The following is a 23,135-nucleotide window of genomic DNA, read 5'->3' on the forward strand; positions in this document are numbered from 1 at the left end:
CAATGCCCTTTCCAGATCAAGTTTGTACTGCTACACAGCCTAAGGCTTTTTTATTACTTTACATTTTTCTTCATGTTAACTGGTGTATTTGATCATGGAACTGTGGCTTGACAAAGTGAGAAGTTATTAAACCTGCTCCAGCATGGGTTTTGAATGTGGGAACACCTGATTTCCATTTCCATGCCTCACTGTTTGCAGACTGATGCTGTGTGTGACCAGCCCTGCTCTTTCCAGGGTGAGGTTCCTGTTGCACAGAACAGCACCCCTGAAGGTACAGCCCCTGTTGGCCCGTCAGGGTTCCACTGCTCACTGTGAGTTCAGGGCTCTGTGTTCCTCCCAGCGTTAACTCCCAATTATGTGGTATTTGTTTGAAGAGAGGTGTGAGATTAGTCTCTTCAGCAAACAATAATCTTCCTGGTGGGCTGTAAATTGTAAATAATGATTCCTTCCTATTTTGGGCAGGGATTTGCACCATCACCAGTTTATTATGTGAAGACCTGCATGAGGCAGGCTTGGAGAGCAGAGTGTTTATTGGGTTGGGTTCCTCTTGATGAATGAGCCTGGACTGTTTCAAGGTTTTTGCTTTGTCTTTCCTCACAGCTTGTAAATCCACTCTCCATTTGACTCTTTGTTGTTGTTCTTCCTCTTTCAGGACAGTTATTCTGAGTGACGGCCCTTGCACACGCTTCTGAGTGGTTATCATGGGCTTCATTGCCTTCCTGAAGACCCAGTTCATAGTTCACCTCCTCATTGGGTTCGTCTTTGTTGTGAGTGGACTGATCATTAACTTCATTCAACTATGCACGCTGGTCCTCTGGCCCATCAACAAGCAGCTTTATCGCCGAGTAAACTGTCGCCTTGCCTATTCCCTTTGGAGCCGTGAGTATGCTGGGATGAGGCTGGGGAGGGGTTTTCCTTGGCTTTGCTTTTGTTAACTGAAAAAAAAACCACATTTGCACACAGAGACGGGAGAAATGGTAAGCTGGATGTAGATTCTTTCAGAGCAGGTCAAAATAGCCTCTGTTTTTTCTGGAATACTGGGAAATCATACAGAAGTCAAGGATCTGATGTATGTTGTCACTCTGGCATTCAAAAAAGTGGGGAGTAAAGCTCCTCTGCACCTCCAGCCTTATCTGGACTGAGGGGAGTTGTTAATTCTGTCTCAATGCCATCTTCATCCAGTATCAGCACCTATGCTAAGGGACAGTTCTGAGACTGGCTCAGCTACTGAGCAGATGAGCAATATTCACCCTGTAGGGGCCGAAGTTGATTGTGTGGGCTGCAGAGGGGGAGGTTGGTCTGAAAGTATCTCCTGTAGATGTCTCTGTAGCTGAACTGTGTGACAAACTTCAGAGTCCCGTTACACCCTGCAGTGCCTGTCTCTGAGGCCAGGGTCTCCTCTTGTGAGCAATTTGTCAGTGTTTTCTTCTGCCCATGGGCCAGCTGTGCACCGAGTGCAGCTTCTTTGTTCTCCTCTTTCAGACCTTTGCAAAACTTCATCCCTGTGGATGCCTTCTTTTTCTCCTCACAGACCTTAACGGGGGGCTGGATTTCTGAAAGTGTTTTTGAGTGTTTGGAAACCTCCTTAGCCCAAATGTCACCTCCTGTTTCAGCAGTGAATCATCTAATCGGTTTCCATTCTCCATCCCTTCCCAGTATGCACGGCCACTTACCTTAGTGCTCAGCTCAGCATCCAACTCCCACTTTGGCTAAATGAGTCACCAAAATGAGCACTGAAATTACAGTTCAGCTGTCCACTGACAGGCACCCACATTTTGTATATCATTGATGTGAAGTACCACCAACAAAAACCCTCTGAGGTGTCTGGTTTGGTCTCTTCTTAAGCTTGTTGTCCCTGCTTTTACTGTGCTTTTTGTCCTGCCTACTGAGAAGCACAGGAGAAAGGAAATGAAATAGAGTAGCAGGCAAATTGTCAGGAAAAAAAGGTATTGTAATAGAAGAACTTAGTAGAAATTCCAAAATTAGTTTGGTTGGATGAGAGTGGGGATATATAGGAATTTTTATTTTTAATTTGCTTGTAAGAATTTCTTTGTGCATTTAATAATCTAGAATATGATCTCATGCTGAAAACTATTGTTGCATTATAGTTTGGATTTTCTGAGGATATGAACTGCTTGCTCCTGTAAGGCTTTAGGCTCAGCTCCTAGTTAGCATTGTTTAAATGCTAACATTTTAAATGCTGTTATCTTCTAAACACTGGAAATAGCACACCATTGTTCAAAGAGATTTGGAGAAGCTGGGTAGATAATTGGGTTGTACCTAGGATAACCCCTAGTGTATAGCCTGTTATAAATTAACACATTGGGAAATTAAACTATGAAAATTATTGTAAATGTTACATGGGATTGCAGAGAGCTGATGCCCTATAATGGAAGAGCTGACAGAATATGCACTTCAATTGTGATTTATTTATAGCAATTTAGGTAAGCTGTGTAAATGCAGCAGCCCCAATGTTGTCATTCATAATGAAATATATCTCAGTATGGAGAAGCCTTTTGGCAAGGAACCTGTACATTGGTGCTCTGCTCTGGATGCTGCATTTTGCTCGCTTACTCCAAGCTGTTTGTGGTTTTAGGCTGAGGGTCTGTAAGAGAAGCTGCTCTGCCCAGCTGGCAGAGGATCAGTGTGCAGGGATGGATACACAGGTAATGGTGCTCCTGGCTCTGTACTGAAAACCAGGCTCTATTCTTACTGTATCTCCTCTCAAACACAAAAGCCCAGCTTCCAAAGGGGAGGGAGAGAGACTCTACCCAGTGTTCCTGACAGACATTTGGGGAAGAAAGTGTGTTGGGCTCTGGCCCCAACGTAGACCCGTAAATCCGTGACAGGTAGTCTGCGCTTCCAGCTCTCCCACGTCAGCTCCTTTCAGATGAATCACACCCTTGGAGAGTGCAGCGTGTTTGGGTTTGTCCGGTTGCAAAAATAACCTCTCAAATGTTGGTACTTTCAGCTGAGGGATGTGCTGTGCCCCTTGTTTGCTTTGTTCCTGGGGGGTTTATGAGGCTGTAAATGCACCTGCTTTGGAGTCTGGGAACCCCAGCCACAGGGGGTGGTTGAAGCCAGGTGTTGGTTATTCCCTACAGGAAATATCCTGGGCAGTGCAAGTGTTCCCATTCCTTCATTCAGAAGAATGTTCTTGCTGTAGCATTGGCAGGATCAGTGCCATGCAAAGCAGCTGTAACCCACACACCGAAAAAAGGAAACGAGCCCACTCCTGGTTATAATTACATCATTTGTCAGCACACTTGTAAAGGACAATCTGTTTCCTCGTGTTAATCCTTTGGCTTGTCAACCCTTCTCTCTCAGTATGGACTCTGGCAAATTCTCCACTGTTACAGGGAGAAAGGTGAGAGAAATGTTCTGCAGAAAGTCATCCACACTGGCTTCTGCAGATTTTTTCTTTTTTTTGAAAAGAAACACACCCAGTTGATTACAATTTTTCTAAGAAAATGCAGCAGTTGTAGCAGGTACTGGAGATGTTCCTCCTTGGTACATAGTCAGCAATGGAAAGGGAAAATTGCTCAGAGTACCACTCTGTGTTCAGTACTACTGCTCAATTCTCCTGGCCACCTGCTTGGAAGGTGATCTGAGGACATTCTTGCTGTCCTCTTTCTCCTTTTACTGAGCCAGGATAACCAGAGAAAGGAAGGTAAGTGATCACAAAGCATGCAAAGCTGGGAAGCAATGATAGGAACCTGTACGTGGTGTAAAGGAACAAGACAATTCTGTCCTTCCTCTGCCATATTTCCAGTTCACTGGGATTAAGCTCTGTTGGTCAGCAACGTGCATAACTTTGTTGTGCCTCCAAATGAGCAAGTGCAGAAAGTGATACAAGAGAATAACCTGGTGGGTGAGCAAGTGGTCATGAGTGAAAAAAACCAGTGCTAGGTAAGCGCTCTATCTTCAGCAGATCAGGACTGGTTTTCCCCTTTATTCACCTAGATACTGTGTTTACCTTCTCTCTGGTGTGGTGCAAGACTGGATCCTAAACTCTTGTTTAGCTGTATGGATAGGTGACCTTGTCTGATCCCACCGATCAGAAACCCTTGCGCAGGAAGGTGCTGCCCTGTTTGGCAAAACCAGGATCTCCCATTAGGAAGCTGGAAAAGCTCCTGGCAGAGCCTGACAGAGGGAACAGAGCGGGAACCCTGCAGGTGTAGTAACGTGGGAAGGGTTGGACTCTTTTTAACTGCCATATTTGTGCAACTAGATTTTTATTTCATCCATGTCTCATTGAAAAGAGAAAATACCAATGACTACACTTTGCAGGGAAGCAAATCTTCCTGCTGGGAGGATGTACTATTCTCATACTTTTTATAGTTGTCCCATGATGTAAGCAATGCCTTCCATCTGCCTTGATGTACTGAAATGAGGGAAATAAGCTAACCATAGCAACTACAGTCAGTGCGTGCTGAATTTAAGTGGAAGGGGGTTTTATGATGAAAAAAGGGGAGGTAGAAAATAAGAATGGGTAACAAATATTCAGGGTGGAATAAGAGTTGCTGTGATATTTTAAAGTTGGAGTAAGTGGAGGGAAAAGGACTCATTCTTTTGCAGTGAAAGAAAGACACAATTTACCATTCCTGTCTTTGCCCAGGTGTTTTAATAAATTAGCTCAATTCTCTGCTGTTTTAAACTCTGGGTTGATGATTATAATGCAGAACAATTAGAGCCCTGTGTTGTAATATTAAAATCTTTCATAGAAGATCTATGTCACTGCATCCCTTTTAAAGACCTTTATTGGTCTGTTTACCTCCATAAGGCTTGTTTCATGTGGAGTAAAAACATTAGGCTGCATCTATGCATAATTTGTATTCCACCTGGGAGGAACTGTACTCATTTAGTGGAGCAATCAACGGCTCCACTGTCTGTTTCCAGGCACAAAAGTCTTCAGGCTTTTTTTCCAGTGATCATGAAATTTTGCATTTGTAATGCAATGCCCAAACTTGTTGCTGTTAAAAACTTGCTAAATTATCCATAATGCATATGTCTGGTGCCTTGAATACTCCTTAGGGATGGTAATGTGGTTTGGTCTGTTCCCTTCTAAGCTTTTGTTTCATCTCTGCTGGGTGGGTTGGAGAAGGTGACAGTGTTGGGAGTTGGGAGAGACCGAGCACTGAATGGGGCTGAGGATGAAACACTAAATGCTTTCTGTAAGAGGCACCCCTAACTCCTCTCTCCACGTTCATCACATTTGCTAGAGTTGGTAATGCTGCTGGAATGGTGGTCAGGCACAGAGTGCACCCTGTTCTCAGATGAGGCCACGGTGAAAACCTTTGGGAAGGAACACGTCATCATCATCCTGAACCACAATTTTGAGATCGACTTCCTGTGTGGCTGGACGATGACAGAGCGTTTTGGAGTGCTGGGGGTACGTGGGCTGTGAGCTTTCCCTTCCTCTGCAGGGTGATAGTCTGTTTAAAACCCATGTATAAACAGTTTCCTTGCATTTAAGTTCCCAGATCCAACTCCATCATCCTAGTGTGTTTGACCACGTTGCACAAATCAGCAAATGACGTTTTTGGATTGTCGCTTTTGTTTTTTTCTCCAAGAGTTCCAAAGTTCTTGCTAAGAGAGAGCTGCTCTATGTGCCCCTAATCGGCTGGACGTGGTACTTCCTTGAGATTGTTTTCTGCAAAAGGAAATGGGAAGAGGACAGAGATACAGTTATTGAGGGATTGAAACGTTTGTCTGACTATCCTGAATATATGTGGGTAAGTGTTGAGTCCCTCCTCTGGTGTTGGCTGCGAGAAGTGAAACGGTGACAGACTGGTGACTGTAGCCTGGTCTGTCAGGAGAAGGTGTGCTCACTTCCCAGTGTTGTCAGGGAAGAGCTATACTCTGTTTCAGGAGGTCTTTTGGCATATGCTGGTAGAAAACTGCTGTTTGCCTGTTGGTAAGGGAAGTCCTTTGGGAAACAGATCAGAAGCTTGAGAATAATATATAAATCAGGCGTGTGTGATACTTAAGGATTTTATCCAAACTTATTTTTACCTATTAAAAAAAAGCCTACATTTGATTACTACATCTGTATAACATTTTCTGAGGTAGGCTGAAAAGATGCATAAACAAAAAGCTTTTTTGGAGAAGTGAGTGAATTAGACTGCACAGACCATAGATTTTGATAGAAAGTTCCTGTTAGTGTGTTCGTTGATACGTGAAATTACAGGTTTCCCAAAAAGTCTCTGTGAGAACATATGGTAAGCTTATACCTGCTTCTGCAGTTATATTTTTATTTTGACATTATTTAAAATCAAGGGTAAAACATCTCTGTTTCATTGTGTGCAATGCTGTTAGACTTCACTGCAACAGCACAGTGGTGTAATCAACCCATTAACCTTCTTAGAGCTTTGAATGCAAAGGTTTTGATAAATTCTCAGTTTTGCTTTTATAGCAGCATATGTAATGTACAATTATTTGCCTTATGAAACATAAAGAGGCTTTTTATGCATTTTAAGTGAGTTTTCAGTATTATCCAGTACAGCTTGTTAAAATGAATAGTGAAACATTAAGCCTTAACTAGAACATCGTGAATGGATTATAATTTTCTACCATTACAAAGATAAAAAAAGTAAGAATCTGGAGAATATATTTTAAGCTACTTAATTGCTTGAATATATGGATATGAATTATATTGAAGATACCTTCCTGATTAGTATGGGAGGAAAAAAGAAAAAACAGAAAAAACCCTACCAATTAGAAAATCTCAAGACTGAACTTGAGCTTCAAATCTATACATTTTAGTGATTCTACAACTGAGAACCAAGGACTAGGCTCTAGGGAAAACAACTAGAAAATGTAAGTGCAAAATGTAGTTAGCATTGATTATTTAAATCAAGACTTCCTGCTTGGTAATTGAAATAATGATTAACATTTACTCGAGCGACTCAATTTCCTAATTTCTGTGCATTCTAAAGGCCACAATTAGGGCTGTCTTTTTGTCACCTCAAATTTGGTACAAGTGCTGTTAAATGTAAAGGTAATGGTAAATGAGTTGAGTTGGTGCTTATGCCTGATACTTGGTGAAGAGATGAGACAATCGAAGTGTGTGCACATGTATGTTCATCTTGGACAAATTTTCAGTATTCTGCTGGATTTCTTTTGATATCTCAAGATATCCTTGGGTTTTTTTGCTTTTGTCTGGCACAGTTTCTCCTGTACTGTGAAGGAACTCGTTTCACAGAGACCAAGCACCGCATCAGTATGGAAGTAGCTGAATCCAAGGGGTTGCCTAAACTGAAATACCACCTGTTGCCCAGAACCAAAGGTTTCACCACTGCTGTCCAGTGTCTCAGGGGAACAGGTAACTGCCAAGCTTTGCAGCACTTGTAACGTGTTATTTAATTGCACACTCTGTGTAGCCCAGTGTAGTCTACTCTGTTGTCCATTACAATTAGTGAGCTGGCAGTAACGGGGATCCAGGCTGCCAACTGGTAATTTGTAAATTGCCACAGAACTGTCAGATACCGGTCTTTAAAAATACTAAAAACCTTTTTATGTTGCTTAGTTCACCAAGTCATCTGGTGTTTTACAGAGCTGGGAATGTTAGGGGGCTGGTGCAGATAAATGTGATGTGTAAACACAAAATAGTGAAGGGCTCTGTGACATCATTAATGCACAAGGCTCTGTTGCTGTCTCAGGCCAGGATGCCAGAAGGTGCTTGCTAGAATTTTTGCTGTTATGGTTTTTTTTATTTTTTTTTTCCCAACAGTTTCAGCAGTGTATGATGTAACACTAAATTTCAGAGGAAACAAGAACCCGTCTTTATTAGGAATTCTTTACGGAAAGAAATATGAAGCAGATATGTGTGTAAGGTGAGCATATACTGATGGAGGTGAGCCCTAAGATGCATACTTTGTCACATTGAAGTGTATTAGATTTTAGAGGGTAATTTCCCTTCTTGTAGTCCACTTTTCCTTGTCCTTCAGCTTCAGTGGTCCCTTGTAGTAGAGAGTGTAAAACTCCTTTACATGCCGGTTTCTCTCCCTCACTCACATGGTTTGATCAGCAGATTAAAAATCAAATAATGCTGAAATTCAGACATCCTATGAATGAGGTGGGACATTGCTTACATTCCTCACTGTTCCTCTGCCTCAAAGAGTAGCTGCTAACACCTAACCCCATGGAGCACATACACATATGCATGCACAAACACACACCCCTTCTCTTTCTTGCTTTCTCCTTGCTGCCTTCTGCTTCAAAGGCTTCCTTGTGATCATAAAAACAACCAATCCTGTTGATCTTCTTTTCCCTCTTATGTTTGGACCTGAGAGATGACCTGATTGTTCTTTCCACAGTTCTTTGGACAGTTTGCTTCTGCTTCTCTGCGGGAGTCACCCACACTGTGGAAAACATTGCTGTATTCTGGTGATGAGGTTGATGCTTGGTTTTTAAAAGTTAAAAACAAAAAAAAAGCCTTTCTTCTTCCCCCCACACCTTTCCCCTCTGGCCTTGAGTCTGTGTGTTGCAGGTCAGTGGCACTGGCTCTGTTCATTGTCCCATCTAATCGAAGCAGGTGTGTCTTGGCAGAGCCTCCAGGCTTTGTGATTCCCTACAGCCTTTGTAGGGAATCACAGTAATTACCCACTGTGCTGAGGTGCAGCAGCACCAATTTCGAGGAAGAAATGTGATCCAAAGGGAAGCAGAATGCAGCCTTAATGTGCATAGGGAGGGCACTTGTTCAGTTCTGCTCTCAGATGCTGCAACATCCACAACATTTTAGTCTCTCAGCTGAAGAGGCGACTGGAGCTGTCCACAGAGAAATGGGGTTGCTCATTTGCAAGGGGTTTCATTTTCACTATTTATACTTGCCAAACACATTTCTGATGAGGAAAGTGAGCAGACAATTTGCCAGCCAGCAAAACAGCTGGTCAGGCAGTTCCACACTGATGGCAGATGCATGTAGGATATCCAGCTGGATCTGGGGTGCACATGCATGGATGTACATCTGTATAGTTATTAATTATACATTGAACAGTGGCAGCCTTCAGTTAAATATCCTATGGCTTGCTAACAGAGGTGCAATTTTATTTCTTGGAGGGGTAGTGGGAGGAAAGAAGAGAAATTTAGTTTTCGATAGTGTTAGAAGAGGTTTTGGTTTGTAAAACTGTTGAGGATGATATTGGCAGGTAAAATTACTAATTGTACCCTACACATGGCTGTGCTTAGATAATTTTGATTTAAAATATGTTTGTGGACAGAATGAATATTCTCAAGGTGCTTTTCTACACGTTTTCTCTGCTTTGGGGAAGAAGCTATGAGAGTAAGGAAACTATTTTTACAGATTTATTTTGCTGAAAATAGAACACGTCCGTATTGTGCCAACAGACTTATTGTAGCTCAGAGAAGGGAAGCACATAAGCTCTTGTTCTCGGTATGTGCAGACATAGTTACCTGTGCAGAGGTAAGCAGCTTAGCTCTGCAGTGGATCCAGTCCTTATCTCGACTGCCCCCAGAGGAAATAATCAGGAAATCACCAAATGTTATTGCTGAGAGTCCCCTCTAGTGGTGACAGCAGCACCATGGCAATTTCACCAGAGAGCTTTCAGCAATTTCACTGAGCTTTTATTGAGCAGTTTCTCTTGTTAGTGCTCATGTAAGTAAATCTGCCAGATCTGGTGTTCAGTTTGTTTATGGGATGCAAAAATCATTTGAAAAATATAACATATTCATAGAATCATAGAGTGGTTTGGGTTGGAAGGGTCTCAAAAAATAAAAGAATGCAGGGAAATGGTTGGCTCTTCACAACTAAAAAGAGGCTCTTACAGGGCACCTGTTCTCAGTGAGGTCAGGTGAGGGCTGGCACTGGGCATAATTGTCACACACCCCCAGAATTGTGTGCCTCAGTGAGGCTGCAGAGGCAAAGGGACAAGTGCAGTCACTGCAAAAGATGTTTTCCTTAGAGATGGTATGAAGTGAATTTTTAGTCGCCTCTCCCATTGCTTCCAATATGGGGTTTTCACTAACAAAATGTAACAACCAATTGTCCTCGGGTTTTCCACTTGCTTGTCTTTCCTCAGCTCTGAGTGCCTCAGTCTGAGCTCACTGGGAATCAGCCAGTGGTGGATGTGGTGAAGGAGGAACAGTGTTTGAATGGGAGATGGTTAATTTAGTGATGTGCTCTGAAACTGCCTGGAGCTTGTACAGTTTCTTTTGTCTTAAAGAGTCCCCAATTCTCAACCTAAAATCTCAGATTCTTAAGTCCTAGTTCTCTGTGTTTAAGACCTCTGCCATTGGTGACAGTATTGCCTATGATTTATGCCCTTTAGTGAGTGGATGATCTTCCCTAGCAGAGGGATAAAACCAAATACTTGGATTTTCCTTTAATTCTATTTTGGTTTTTTTTTCTTTCCATTTTTTAATCTCTCTGCTAAACTAGGAGATTTCCTCTGGAAGATATCCCTCAAGATGAAAAGGAAGCTGCAAACTGGCTTCATAAGCTTTACCAGGAAAAGGTAAATAGCTTTGCTTTCTTTTCTGTCTTTTGGGACTTACACAGGGGAGTGTATTAAGGCAGTGAGTAATACACACTCTTGCACTGGATGGAGAGGATATTACGTGTAATTACACAGCCATGCCTCAAAATGCTGGAAGGAGCAGGACAGAGGAGCCCCTTGGCAGCAGAGGGCTGAGTAGTGAAGTCTCAAATTGCCGGGAAGCACAATGGAATTCAGAGATTTTCCTTAGCTGTGGAAGACTAATAGCAATCCACTGTCTTTTTACATTTTTCAGAGCTTGGATCTCTGTCATGCATTGAAAAGCTCTGTTTTCCCTGTGGGTGTTTTTAGGCACTCGAGAAGAGTGATAACTGTCTGTCAGGGACAGCCGGTCCTGGCTTTCAGCTGCAATTGTTCTTTGCTTTCATTTTTCTTCCACTGTCACTTTCCTTCTGCCTCCTGGTAATACTTCTGCAGTGGTGTATGACGTGGGACAGACAGTCTGTGGGATTTGCTGCCAGGGACTGATAGAGCACTTGCCCAGAGTGCCTTCAGATGGCTCAGAGCTTTTCCTTATGTCATTTCTTTTTGTAAGCTTACATGGTTATTTTCTCGACCACAGATTTAACACTTCTGTGGAAGTAGGAGAGAACTGTAATTAATATTGTCCAGCTCTAATTGGTGGGTTATTGAACTTGAAAAGTGTACCTTGATTTCTGTGTTGCTTATCTTTGTGGGAAGAAAGCAGAGCACAGAAAGTTTAAGTATCCTGGGCTTTCCCCAGCTGTGATGACCTGTGCTGCAGCATTGCCAGGCTTATGCTCAATCTCTAGGTAGGCAGTGAATTGTTCTGAGTTTCCTTTTATTTATTTCAACCTAATTTGTTTGAATACCTGAACTCTGATTCAGTTAAGGAGAGAGATTATCTTACAAAGAGCAGCAGCTCATCATCTTCTCCCTCCAGCTCCTCTCAGCAGGTCTATAGAACCACAGAGTCTTTGAGGTTGAAAAAGACTTCTGAGAACATCGAGTCCAACTGTAAACTCAGCACCACCACCATGTTCACCACTAAACCATGTCCTCAAGTGCCAAATCCATGTGTTTTTTTGAAAACTTCCAGGGATGATGACTCCATCAGTTCCCTGGACAGCTTGTCTTACTGCTTTACAACCTTTTCCATGAAAGTTGTTTTTTCCAATATCCAGTCTAAACCTCACCTGGTACAAGGTGACACCATTTCCCTTCATCCCTCCTGCTGTTGGCTGTACCTCTGTTCAACTTTGCTGTGAGATGTCACCAGGGAGGTGTTGCTTATAGGCATGGGTATTATACATATTGATCTTAAAATGTTAGCAATACTTTTTAACTGGAATCCTCTCATTCCATTTATTCGAATGACTCTGTAACTGGAATCCTCTTCCTGCACAGAGGATGTGTCCTCAAAAGGCTGTTACTGGCAAGGAATGCCTCGCACTTCTCAGCCATTTGTAAGGGAAATTAAAGCAAAACAAGAAATAAAGAAAAATGAGAAATAGCCAGACTTGAGCCATCCTTTGTAATGGCTTGGAAACCTTAAAAAACAATCTTACAGACTGAGGGAAGGTCGTGGGCACCTTGTTCCTCTGAGTGATGTGTTCCAGGATTACAACTCTGCAGGCTCAGCTCGGGATGCAGCAGCTCAGTTGGAGTGCTGGGATTAGGGCTGGTGTGGTGCTGTCTCTGCTCTTCAGCTCGTGCATTGCTCTCCCCTCCTGGCTCTACACACAGCATTTTTCTGCTGTGCTTTGCTGAGTCATGCTGACCTTTCTGGAAGTAAAAATGAGAAGGAAAAGCACCCAGCTAAGAGGTGGTGTCTGAACTGATCTCTGGCCTGAAGTTGCCCTAAATTCCTAAGCAATTAACAGACAAGATGAAGGTATTTGGTAGTGGAGGGGACAATATGGTTTCAGTTTGTGATGGTGCCAAAATTGCCTTCAGATGGCTTAAAGGTCACTTGGGTGGTCAGCAGAAATGCCCAAATAAATGACAGCAGTGGAATTGGATGCCGTGCACTGTTGATGAGTTTGTACCACAGATACTGTCCTTGATGTTGTCCTGGAGCTGACTGATCTTGGGCTGCTTGGTGCAAACATTATGAATCTGTTTTCTTTTCTCTTCTCTTTCCCTCAGGATGCTTTGCAAGAGATGTATAATCAGGAAGGTATATTTCCTGGCAAGCAGTTTAAACCTCCTAGGAGACCATGGACCCTCCTAAACTTTCTTTTTTGGGCCACAGTTCTCCTCTCTCCCCTCTTCACATTTGGCTTTGGAGTTTTTGCAAGTGGATCACCCCTCCTTATCCTTGCATTCCTGGGACTTGTTGGAGCAGGTAATAAAAGCAAAGATGCTAAGCCCAGTGTGACATGTAACAAGATTCTTTACCTCCAATAAGTTCTGTGTATTAATTAATAAGAATGGGGCTTGCTTGGTAGTCTCTCTATTGTACATTTTTATTGTTTCAAAAGCTTTAATCCAGGCAAATTTGCCTTCATATCTTAAGCAAAATCTGTAACAGTAGCAGGTGAGTCTTGTAGCCCATTGTTATGGTGCCTGAAGGAAAAAACACTTCTACTGGACACCTTGTCTATGAATTAAAAAAATCCAAACAAAACCACCACCAGAAACAAAAAATACATAAATACCACCAAATCCCTCCACCAACAAAAAAACCCTAACAATAAAAAAGAGCAAAGCAGGGGGAGGGCATATGCTTCAGTGTTCATGCCACATGTGCTGTTAACCAACAGAAGCAGTAATTATACTTTTAAATCTGGATTGTCCCCCTCTTTCAGTGCCATTTGACCTGTGATCCATGTGCAGCTTCGTACAGTGCACTGTTGGTCACTACTGACTTGGGGATTGGCTTAACTCATGTGGGTTCTGCTTGTGTGTTTACATGTAACTTCCTAGATGCTTGGACTGGTTTTAATGTGCCTCTCATTTCTCTGTTATATTTTAAAGCTTCCTTTGGAGTTCGTAGACTGATAGGAGTAACTGAAATAGAAAAAGGCTCCAGCTATGGCAACCAGGAATTCAAGAAAAAGGAATAACTGACAGCTGCAGTTCAGCACATATAACCAGACTATGGTATCCGATTAACTTCAGTTAAAAAAAAACAACAACAAACACTTAGAAACTATCTTTTTCTTAATAACTGATGACTAATATTAATGAATAAAACTTGAGCCAAGAATGAAGAAGTTGGAGGCATTGGCTGAAGAGAATGCACCAACCTTCTGCCTGTTCAAGGATTACTGTAGTCAAGCAGTGGGAGAAAATCTGGGGTGGGGTGGAAGAAGAAACTAATTTTTCTTGCTGTGTTGGGGGACTTGGGGTGGGGGAGAAAAGAGGGCATTGGCCATGGCCACATGTATCTTCAGATGACTGAAAACTGGTTTCTGTCAAGAGCACTACACTCACTTTTAAAACAGGAGCCATTGAATGTTTCCTCTTGCTAAAGCCAACGTAACATTTTTTGATTTCCAACTTCTCTTACTAATGAGCCAGGACAAAACACCCTCCTTAAATTAATTGACAGGTGTTCATTGGGTTAGAATCTTTTCAGCTGTGTTGTCACGGCTACAGACGAAATCCTGTTTGTATGTTAACACTGACACATTTTATTTTCAGGCAATCTTAAGACTTCTGTAATGCAGGAGAACAGATAGTGGAGTTTGGAAGCAGCGTATTATCCATCAGCACATCCCATAGAACAGATCCAATAGTATAAAATTCTCATCCTATCTCCTGCTAACTGCTCGAGGCTGTTTAATTTCAAAATACTACTTCAGTCTTGAGTTTGCCCTGTTTCACATCAAACACGTGATAATTTTGAATCTGTTTTGGTTTGAGTTTTTTTGAATTAGTGGTTGACCGTGGGATTTAGAGTTGTGCAAATAAGGAAATTTTTTCAATTCTCCTTTTATTTCTGTTTGCATCTCTCATTACCAAAGTCCAGTTCAGCCAACCTCTCTCAGTAAACTGGGAGGCAGCACTAGAAATCAGCACAATCGTTTTCAAAATGTCTTCTTTTGCAAAAAAATGTGAAAAGGAGAGGTCTGTAGCAGTCAGATTTTGAATGCTGGCATCTCTTGAGCTTCTAATGAGAGTTTCAGCATTGATTCAGATGGGGCCAGGACCTTACCCTGTGTGTGTCAGGATAGGGTGTGCTGCTCTTTCGACTTGGGTCATGCTTTTGATGTTCATGTGAAGTTTTTTTGCAAGGTGAGCTGTGCTGTTAAGCATTAGAAAGAGTATAAGGTCTCTTCAGGGATTTTAAGTATCTTTAGTTTTGCTTGTTGACATTTTGGTCTTTTTCACTGAAAATTAAGAGTTCAGAATCATGTCTGTACCTGTTTCTTTCCTTTTTTTCCTTTCTTTTTCATACTTTCTTTCCTTTTCTTTTTTTTACAAACGCATATTCAGAGATTCCTATATGTTGCTGCTGTATGCATAGCTGGAGAATTATTTGCAAACAGATGGTAACTATACCTGTATGTTCAAGTCTGAAGGTCACAATCTGCATTTGGCTGCTCTCAGAAGTGGGTGAAATGAGTTGCAGATCTACAGCAGAGGGCAGAAGCTGACCCTCAGGGTCTGTATCTTTAACCCAGCTGCCACTAGAATATTTATCTCACTTTCATAAAGAGCAGATTTTATCAAAGCACTGGTTGTTGTTTTCATCTTTGCTCCAGTAACCAAGATAAGAGAGTAATAATTTACCTTCTTTCCGTATTTACTCTTAACTGTTGGAATGTAACCTCTTCTCCTACAGGTTTTTCTGTTTTCAAACACTGGAAGAGCAATTTTGTAACTTAGAAAAATATTTTACTTGGGGTCATTAATCACTTGTTCTGTCATGCACTTGATTTTTATTTGTCGTCTTTTCAACAAGAGCATTTGAAGGATGACCTGCGTTCTGTCTGTCTCCTGTTAGACTCCACCTCGCTGAGTCCTGTACCCAGACCCCCAACGTTAGTGTGTCATCTTTGCCCCCTCAATAAATCTTCCCTAAGAGAGGGGGTGCAAAACTGTTGCAAATGTTAGTGGAATTTGGAATATGCTTTGGGAACTGAGGAGATCAGAGCCTAGCCATAACTCTGTTTTCCTTGCTGGATGTTTTTGTACTTTGTCTTCAAATACAGTCAGACATCCAAATGCTGATAAAGTTAACTCTGGCTTTTCCCCTGTTTTTAACCAGAGGACTGAGAACAGTGGGGGTTTCTTTCTTTTTCTTTATTTGTTTTTCTGAAGTAATTCAGTAATGGGTATAATTCTTGCTTCCTAGAAAGGTGTTACAAATGCTGTATACTTGCTTCCTGAAGATGATATTGAGTATGTATAAATTGTACTGGCTTAGCAGAAGAGGCTTGCAAAGCAGGCTGACCATTGACTGTTTTATACTTACATTTTTAGCAGTATATTAATGGGCATGACAAGAATTTCACAAAATAAATCCCTTCTTAATGCTGAGAAGAGGGGAGCTGCTTAGAGGAGAAAGGAATAGCCTTTCTCTTTACAAGATCCTTTTCTCCTCTTAGTGCATGTAACTCCCTATTCAGGATCATGGGATTAGTGCTGTACATCAAGGGGAGAATAATCAACATTTCATATTTTCTTATCATAACTTATTGGTCATGCTTTCTTTTTGAAAATATAATAAATACATCATCGGATACATAAATTTTGCTCTTCTAAACAGACATATCAGTAACCACTTGAAAAACTGAAACCTACAGCAGTGCACAAAACAGTACAAAACCAACACAAATATCTTCATTTTGAATTTTTTCTCCTCAAATAGGGGTTTTTATACACGCGCGCGCACATGTACACAGAGTATGTATAAATTAAAATGACTGGAAATAGCTGAAGTTAATGTCACTAATGAAGATTAGCAGGTGGATTGGTTTGGAAAAGTGAGCATAGATTTTATATCTTATTTTCTTCTGGTTTAATAGAACATAGCTTGTATATTTGACTACCAAGCCCTTTAAGAGCAATAATAAAAAAAATACATCATGTTTTTTGTCTTTTGCTTTTCAACTGTGCTAGGTTTAATAAACTTACAGCTATGGGAGTGGTTTTTTCCTCCACCTTTCAGAATTTTCATTTATTGCTTAGTTCTTTGGAGTAAAAACAGAGTTTTCCAGTATAGACTTGCAAGCTGACTGCCATGGAGTTCAGCATTGACCCCGAAGAGGAATGGTTCTCAGACTGACATGGACAGATGATAGATGTATGCTCTTGGCCTTGGCAGCACTCATCATTGTCGTGAACAGCAATGATGCTGCTCTCCAAGTGGGATTTGCAGTTCCAAAGTAGCATCACGTTGACCTGTGTCTGAGAACCTGGTGAGAGAGCTCGGGGACTGCTGGCCATGTGGCATCTCTCAGTTAGCAAGGCTCAAAGAGCTGATGCTGCAGAAGGATGTGGTATCCAGAGGCCTTGGTTCGGTAGGATTACAGTTCTCTCTTGCTCGTTGTGGGCTGAATGTGCTCTTGCAATTGACTTTGCATCACTGAGCAAAATACCTGTCTCCAGCACAAAGAGCATGGGCAACCTTCCTTTGTTCTGCTTTAACTTCTCTCGAAGGGCTCTACACCTAATTGCTGACCAATGAATCTGGCTGCTGCCTGTGTCCTAATTGCCTGATAGTCACAGGAAAAGTGAGCGTGTCTGCTCACTTCCACATGGTACCACTTGTCTCCATTGCTGATGTCTGTATATTTGCTCACCTGTATCTTCTGCAGATGGTTTGGGTACAGCCTCTTAGCAGGAACTTGGAGCTTTCCAGTTCAACCAGTCCTACAGCAATTGTCTCACCTGGCTGGGGTTTTGTCTTCCTGAATTTTGGCACTGGTTGACAGCTCTAGGTCTGAAGTGACGTGATTGTGTTTGTGTTACGTGACAATGCAACTTTGCTGCTTCAAAGCACAACTTTTATCAGGGAAGAGAAGCCCTTCCCAGGCCTGTTCACACAGGCCATCCCTACCTGGCAACAAGTCCCTCTGGCACTGGTGAAAGGGAGTTGGGACAAGGTTTTTACTAGGAGTTGGAATAATGAGAAAGCAAGGGAGTCATGGTACATCAGATATTTGCTAAAAGTACTGTTTCTGTCTTGGGACCACCCCAAAACCTGGTTTTGCTTCATGTACATTTTGAAGAAATGTGGGGTTGGAGGCTTTTAATAATGCTGACTTCATGCTTCACAAAGTGTTTCAGATTGAAGACAGACAACCTGATGTTTTTTGGCATCTTGGAGAAGTATGTGCTAAGAAGTCTAAAGCCAAGCTTGGGCAGAGCTCGCTCAAGTGTTTCATGCAGATGCTGGAGGCCAACACAGATCAAAGTGAAGAATCCATTCCTTGATCTCCTTTGAAGATAGGATGCAGCAGGACAGCTCACAGCATCTCCTGGATGCCATGTGCTTCTGTCCCCTGGTGTGAAGGTTCTGATTCCCAGCAGATGATTGCTGCAAGTTCTGCTTTGTGCCTGCACAAAGAAGCTGATCCCTGTAATGGGAATGCTGGATTTGTACTCCCACCCAGTGTGTCACAGCTGCTTGTTCACCTATTCCTGAACCTTCTGATCATAACGGGCAGCTGCAGGGCTGCTGGTGCTGGGTGAAGCTGGGATTTGAAGCAGGTGACAGCCGTGCTGGGAGCTGTGAGGGAGAAGGAACAATGCACGGTGCATCGCTGGGAAGAGCAGGAACACTGACAGGCCCAGCCAAATTCTTGCTCTGAGAAAACTGAGGGATCACCAGGAGCTTTGCAAAGCAGAGACAAGTATGTGAGAGGCAAGCTCTGACTCTGCGATATCTCCCTGTGACAACTTACAAAACAACCCTTGCTGTGTTCTTGTGATTTGGGTCAGAATTCCTCCCAAGGTCTTGTTACAGATGCGGACTCTTGTTCTGCCACACCTCCCCCTGTTTACCTTTAAGGCCTGGTTTATCCGATTGTCTCTGCAGCAAGATGCTTGCAGGCTGTTGGTTGTGTGTTATTTGCCTGCTGTGGTTTGGAGTGAGAATGTTCTGGAGGTCAGCTTTACAGAGTCTGTGCCACGTGTGTTGGCCACCAGAAAACATCATGAAAGTATTTCATATTTCAGAATTGGGAAGATGTGGGATTGACATCTAAGACAAACGTGTTTCTCTGATCCTTGGCTTCTCTAGGCTTTTAGAAAGCTGTCTGTATTTCTTAAAATGTCACACCTGTAGTTACTGGCCACTCTTCAGTTTTTGAAAATGTAAAGAAAGATGATTTGTGCACTTTCACTGTTGAGAGCATTTGAGTGCAGATGACTGTCTATTTCTAAAAACCACTAGCAGAAGCAGCGTTTTATCTTTTTAGGAGAAAAATGTATTTTAAAATTAGACACTTCAGCAGAAAACAGAATATAACAGTACTTTTGAATTTTAAATTAGAAGTATTCTGTAGTGTGGGGGCTACCACTACCAATTCTACACAACTTCTATTTCTTTTTTATTTTGACCAGTGTGCATTCTTAAGGAAAACACACTGATTTACTAATTACTAAACTACAATTTGCGAAGGAGGGAGAGTAGGTAGCAGAGCCTAATCAGGAATTAAATTCCACTCCCCAAGGCATGAGTGGGTTCTGTGTACCTCCTTTATTACGTGCTTGTGCGTCTGTGCAGAGAGCCAAGCTGTGTCCCTTTGTGTCCCTTCGCTTCAGCTGTGTCCCAGCTGTCCCTTGTGACATCTGAATGCTGAACTCGCCCGAACGCCCGGCGGCCACTGCTGGCCAGCACCTCGCTCACTCCTCAGATCACCAGCAAGTACTGTAGCTTTAATCAAAACCTTCTCTCCGAGGAAATTCATCCTCCTTAAGCTGATTGATGTGTTGCAAACCTGTCATTCGGAGGGAAGCGTAAGTCACCAGATGACCATTATTAGCCAAATCTAATGAGTAATAAAACTGTATACAGGGTATGCATTTACTGTGCATGTGTATATATTTTTGTACATTTTTACGGTTATTTCCTACACTTGATTTTATGACGTTCAGAAGAGGTGTGTCTGAATCTGGTGATAAACAAGAAGCTATTAAGAAAACCCGACCCTGTCACCTACTGTAGTTTTTACTGAGAACTGTGCCCAAACAAATACGCAGATTTACAGTGCTATGCAAATATTACTTTGTAAGTTGTCTCTTAAATTTTGCTTAAGTAGTTTACGCTGTTTTTACTGGGCTTTCAGAAAAAAAGATGAACGCAAAAGCCTCGTCTTGTAAAATAAAATAGCTTTGGCTGTGTGAAAGTACTGTATATTAGAATCTCATTCACGCTTTCAGTTCTTATTTAACTGTATTTGATTTTGTACATACTGTGATGGAATAGAGGGGTTTAATTATGCTTGAATGAAAAAGGGTGACTGCCTAGCACCTGGGGTTTTTTCCAGTGTTTATAGAGCAGCCAATAATGTAACTGGGAGATCTGCATTCTTTTCCTACTTGCTACTCTGGCTTTTGTAACTAAACATGCACTAAGGGCTATTTTCTTTTTGCTTTGATTGGTTTTATTTCCACTTATGCTTTTTGATCTCAGTCCTACAGACTGATCCATGTGAGGGCCACATGTCTGCAGCAATAACCTGGGTGGATCGCTTTGTGGGGGTGGGAGGCAAGAACAAGATTAACTCTATGGGCATTCCCTGCATGAACCAGTCCTTAAGAACTGCAGAGGGATGGTTCACTACCAAGGCATTTATAGCACCAATATTTAAAGTTATGCATGGCTCCTCCAAAATATCAGAATGTGGAGGGAGGTATCTTCCTTTCCTGAAGAATCCGCCAAAGAAACCCCAAATCTGAGAACTTGAGATTGCAGCAGGGTATAGTGGCTGTACGGATAGATGCTGTAGATTAAACCAATTTGTCAAATCTGACATCTTTGAAGTTTGTTTTTTCACTAGGAGATAAAGCACTTCCTCATCTGTCCACCATCAGCATACACTGTACTTCTGTACCCCTGGGCCATCAGCTCTTCTTTAGCCTATATGATCCTGTAGCAAATGACATTTGTGTCATAATATCACATTTCTGGGTCATCTTTTTGCTACACTGCAAGCACTGGGCTCTTGGTTTCTCCTGTAGGTTTTCTCTTCCCTGATGTGTTCCCCTTTGGATAGTCTAGGTTGGGCTGAGCTGCCTTAAAATGACAGATGAGTGGTGTCATGTGTCACTGTGTGGCAGGACCTATTTTTTGTGGAGAGGATGGGCTTCCATTCTAAGAGTATGCAGGCAGAAACTTTTGTGTTACTTTTGAGTTTTCACAAAAACAGCTTTTTTAATCTTAGTGCCTCAGTTGGATCTCCTTGGATCCATAATTCATTTTTAAAGGACGATTATTTTGATCTAGAAGCAACCAGGGTCAGACATCGCAACTATACCTCTAAAAGGCAGTCAGCAGTGGGGCTCATGGGCAAGGGTAGGTCCATGGGGCTGTCTGTCGCCACAGTGATTGACAGCCAGCACTGTGTAGGGGAGCTGTGGAAAGGGAAGAACGTTTCCTCTTTGGATGGAGGCACAGGGAATGTTGTTAGGTGGTTTGTTTCTGTACTAAGCAGTCCACAGCACAGTGACCTTTAGGCTGTGGGAGCTTCTTACACATGCTCTCTTTAAGTTGCAAACATGGTCAGAGGCTGCTTGTGGTGGTGGCATTTTCTGTACGTACTTTCATCTCACTAATTCTGCTCTTTTTCTTCCAATACTGCATTAATATATTTGGGAAAACAGCCTGGAAGTCCATAAAAGCAATGCTGTGTTCTCAATACCAGATACAATCAGCAGCTGCACTGGGAGCGAGTTCATGGTTCAGATGTGCCACCCTCTTGAGTGCTGCTATGTTGGGCAGAGGGCCTTTGGGCTGAGGAACAGGCTGATGCCCTTTCTACATGCTTCTCAAACTGGAATCTGTTCCTGAGAGGGTTGACAGAGTGCCTTTGTGAAACAAAACTTAGTATAGCAGGATTTTGTAGGTAGATAAAAGGTTAATAGCTGTGGTATGGGTTAATGAAGTACTCTCCTGGATTTCATCATATTCTATATTATATGTCAGAGTCCAGTGCTCTCTGATGAGGTTCTTTTAGCCATCCCACATGTGGAGGGGATAATGTTTAATTGCCCCTCTCCATGTCTAACTTGGGGAGGTACTTACACCACCAGTTGATCCACTCAGCTGGTGGCAGCTATTGATCTGAACCAAAGGCTGCCCTCTGGTCCCTGTTGTGCTGAGCTGAAGTCAGCTTGCTGTGCCACAGCTGTGGTCTGTCACACCCCACATCCAGGGTCCTTGGCAGGCCTGAGAGGTGGGGCCAGTGGGAACCTCATGAAGTTCAACAAAGGAAAGTACAAGGTCCTGCACCTGCGTTGGGGCAATCCCAGACACACCTATGGGTTGGGCAGAGAAGGGATTGAGAGCAGCCCTGTGGAGGAAGACTCAGAGGTGATGGTTGATGAAAAACTCTAACATGAGCCAGCAGTGAGCACTCACAGCCCAGAAACCAACCCTGTCCTGGCCTCTGAAAGGAGCACAGGCAGCAGGTCCAAGGAGGAGATTCTCTACCTCTGCTCTGGTGAGACCCCACCTGCAGTGCTGTGTCCAGTTCTGGTGTCCCCAACATAAGAAAGATGTGGAATTGTTGGAACAAGTCCAGATAAGGCCACAGTGTTGGTAAGAGGACTGGAGCACCTCCCCTAGACAGGCTGGGAAAGATGTGGCTGTTCAGCTGGAGAAGAGAAGGTTGTGTGGAGATCTCACAGCACCCTCCAGTGTCTGAAGGGGCTACAGGGAAGCTGGAGAACGACTCTTTGTCAAGAACTGTAGTGACAGGACAGGGGGGAATGGTTACAAATTGAAACAAGGAAAATTTAGGTCAGACAGTAGGAAGAAGCTCTTTACTGTAAGCACACAAACAGGAAGGTTGTGGAAGCACCATCCTTGGTGCTGTTCAAAGCCAGGGGCGATAAGGCCTTGAGCACCTGGTCTAGTGGGAGGTATCCCTGCCCACGGAGTGGAAGCTGGGACTAGATAATCTTCAAGGACCATTTCAACATCTTAAAATTCTATGATTCTATTATTCATTCCCTGAGCTTCACACATGCATCAATCGCCCTCACTGATCTCCACTGAGCCTTCTCTCCTACTAGGGGGTTACAGGTCACCCACAGAAATAACATATGATATCAATACAGTATATGAGATACATGCACATATAGGAGTCCCCTATACTGCCAACATCATTACGTTCTGCTGTGATAAAGGTTTGTGCCAAAGGCACAGGACTGCTATGATGAGGCTACTGGGGCTGGAGCTGGAATTGTGACATCTGAGCTGATGGGGCTGGAGCAGGCATTTCTGCTCCCTGCTGGAAAGGCAAAGCACGTTGCTTCCCGAGGCGTTTGCTAGAAAGCAGAGTGCCCAAAGCAGGTGCCCCCGAGCCATCTGTGGTCACTGCCTCTGTGCAGACATGGCACATGACTGATGGGATACAGAGCAGGGCACAGCTGACTCTGAAGATGGGTTGTTTTACTTTCCTGTGACTTGTGTGAACTGCCTTTGTTTTTCATCTTTCTGATGTCGGGCAACATTTGCAAAAGCCAATCAGCACT

The 23,135-nt window shown here is 42.8% G+C and overlaps 1 protein-coding gene across 9 annotated transcripts in view; it reads left to right on the forward strand.

Annotated features, from left to right (window-relative positions):
* AGPAT3 (1-acylglycerol-3-phosphate O-acyltransferase 3) overlaps positions 1-19,783 on the forward strand; it is an 88,562-nt gene extending 68,779 nt beyond the window's left edge. For all 9 annotated transcript variants that reach the window (XM_042034136.1, XM_042034153.1, XM_042034092.1 and 6 more), the window contains 8 exons: positions 653-879; positions 5,223-5,392; positions 5,574-5,735; positions 7,171-7,324; positions 7,733-7,835; positions 10,400-10,475; positions 12,627-12,825; positions 13,458-19,783. In XM_042034136.1, the coding sequence (XP_041890070.1) occupies positions 702-879; positions 5,223-5,392; positions 5,574-5,735; positions 7,171-7,324; positions 7,733-7,835; positions 10,400-10,475; positions 12,627-12,825; positions 13,458-13,546 (1,131 nt within the window). In that variant the 5' untranslated portion in view covers positions 653-701 and the 3' untranslated portion in view covers positions 13,547-19,783. The remainder of the gene's footprint in view (positions 1-652; positions 880-5,222; positions 5,393-5,573; positions 5,736-7,170; positions 7,325-7,732; positions 7,836-10,399; positions 10,476-12,626; positions 12,826-13,457) is intronic.
* Positions 19,784-23,135: the final 3,352 nt, after the last annotated feature.

Source organism: Corvus kubaryi, unplaced genomic scaffold (genome assembly GCF_017639235.1).
Source record: "Corvus kubaryi isolate FWS band 111438036 unplaced genomic scaffold, C.kubaryi_AGA036_p1.0 133, whole genome shotgun sequence".
NCBI classification, from domain to species: domain Eukaryota; kingdom Metazoa; phylum Chordata; class Aves; order Passeriformes; family Corvidae; genus Corvus; species Corvus kubaryi.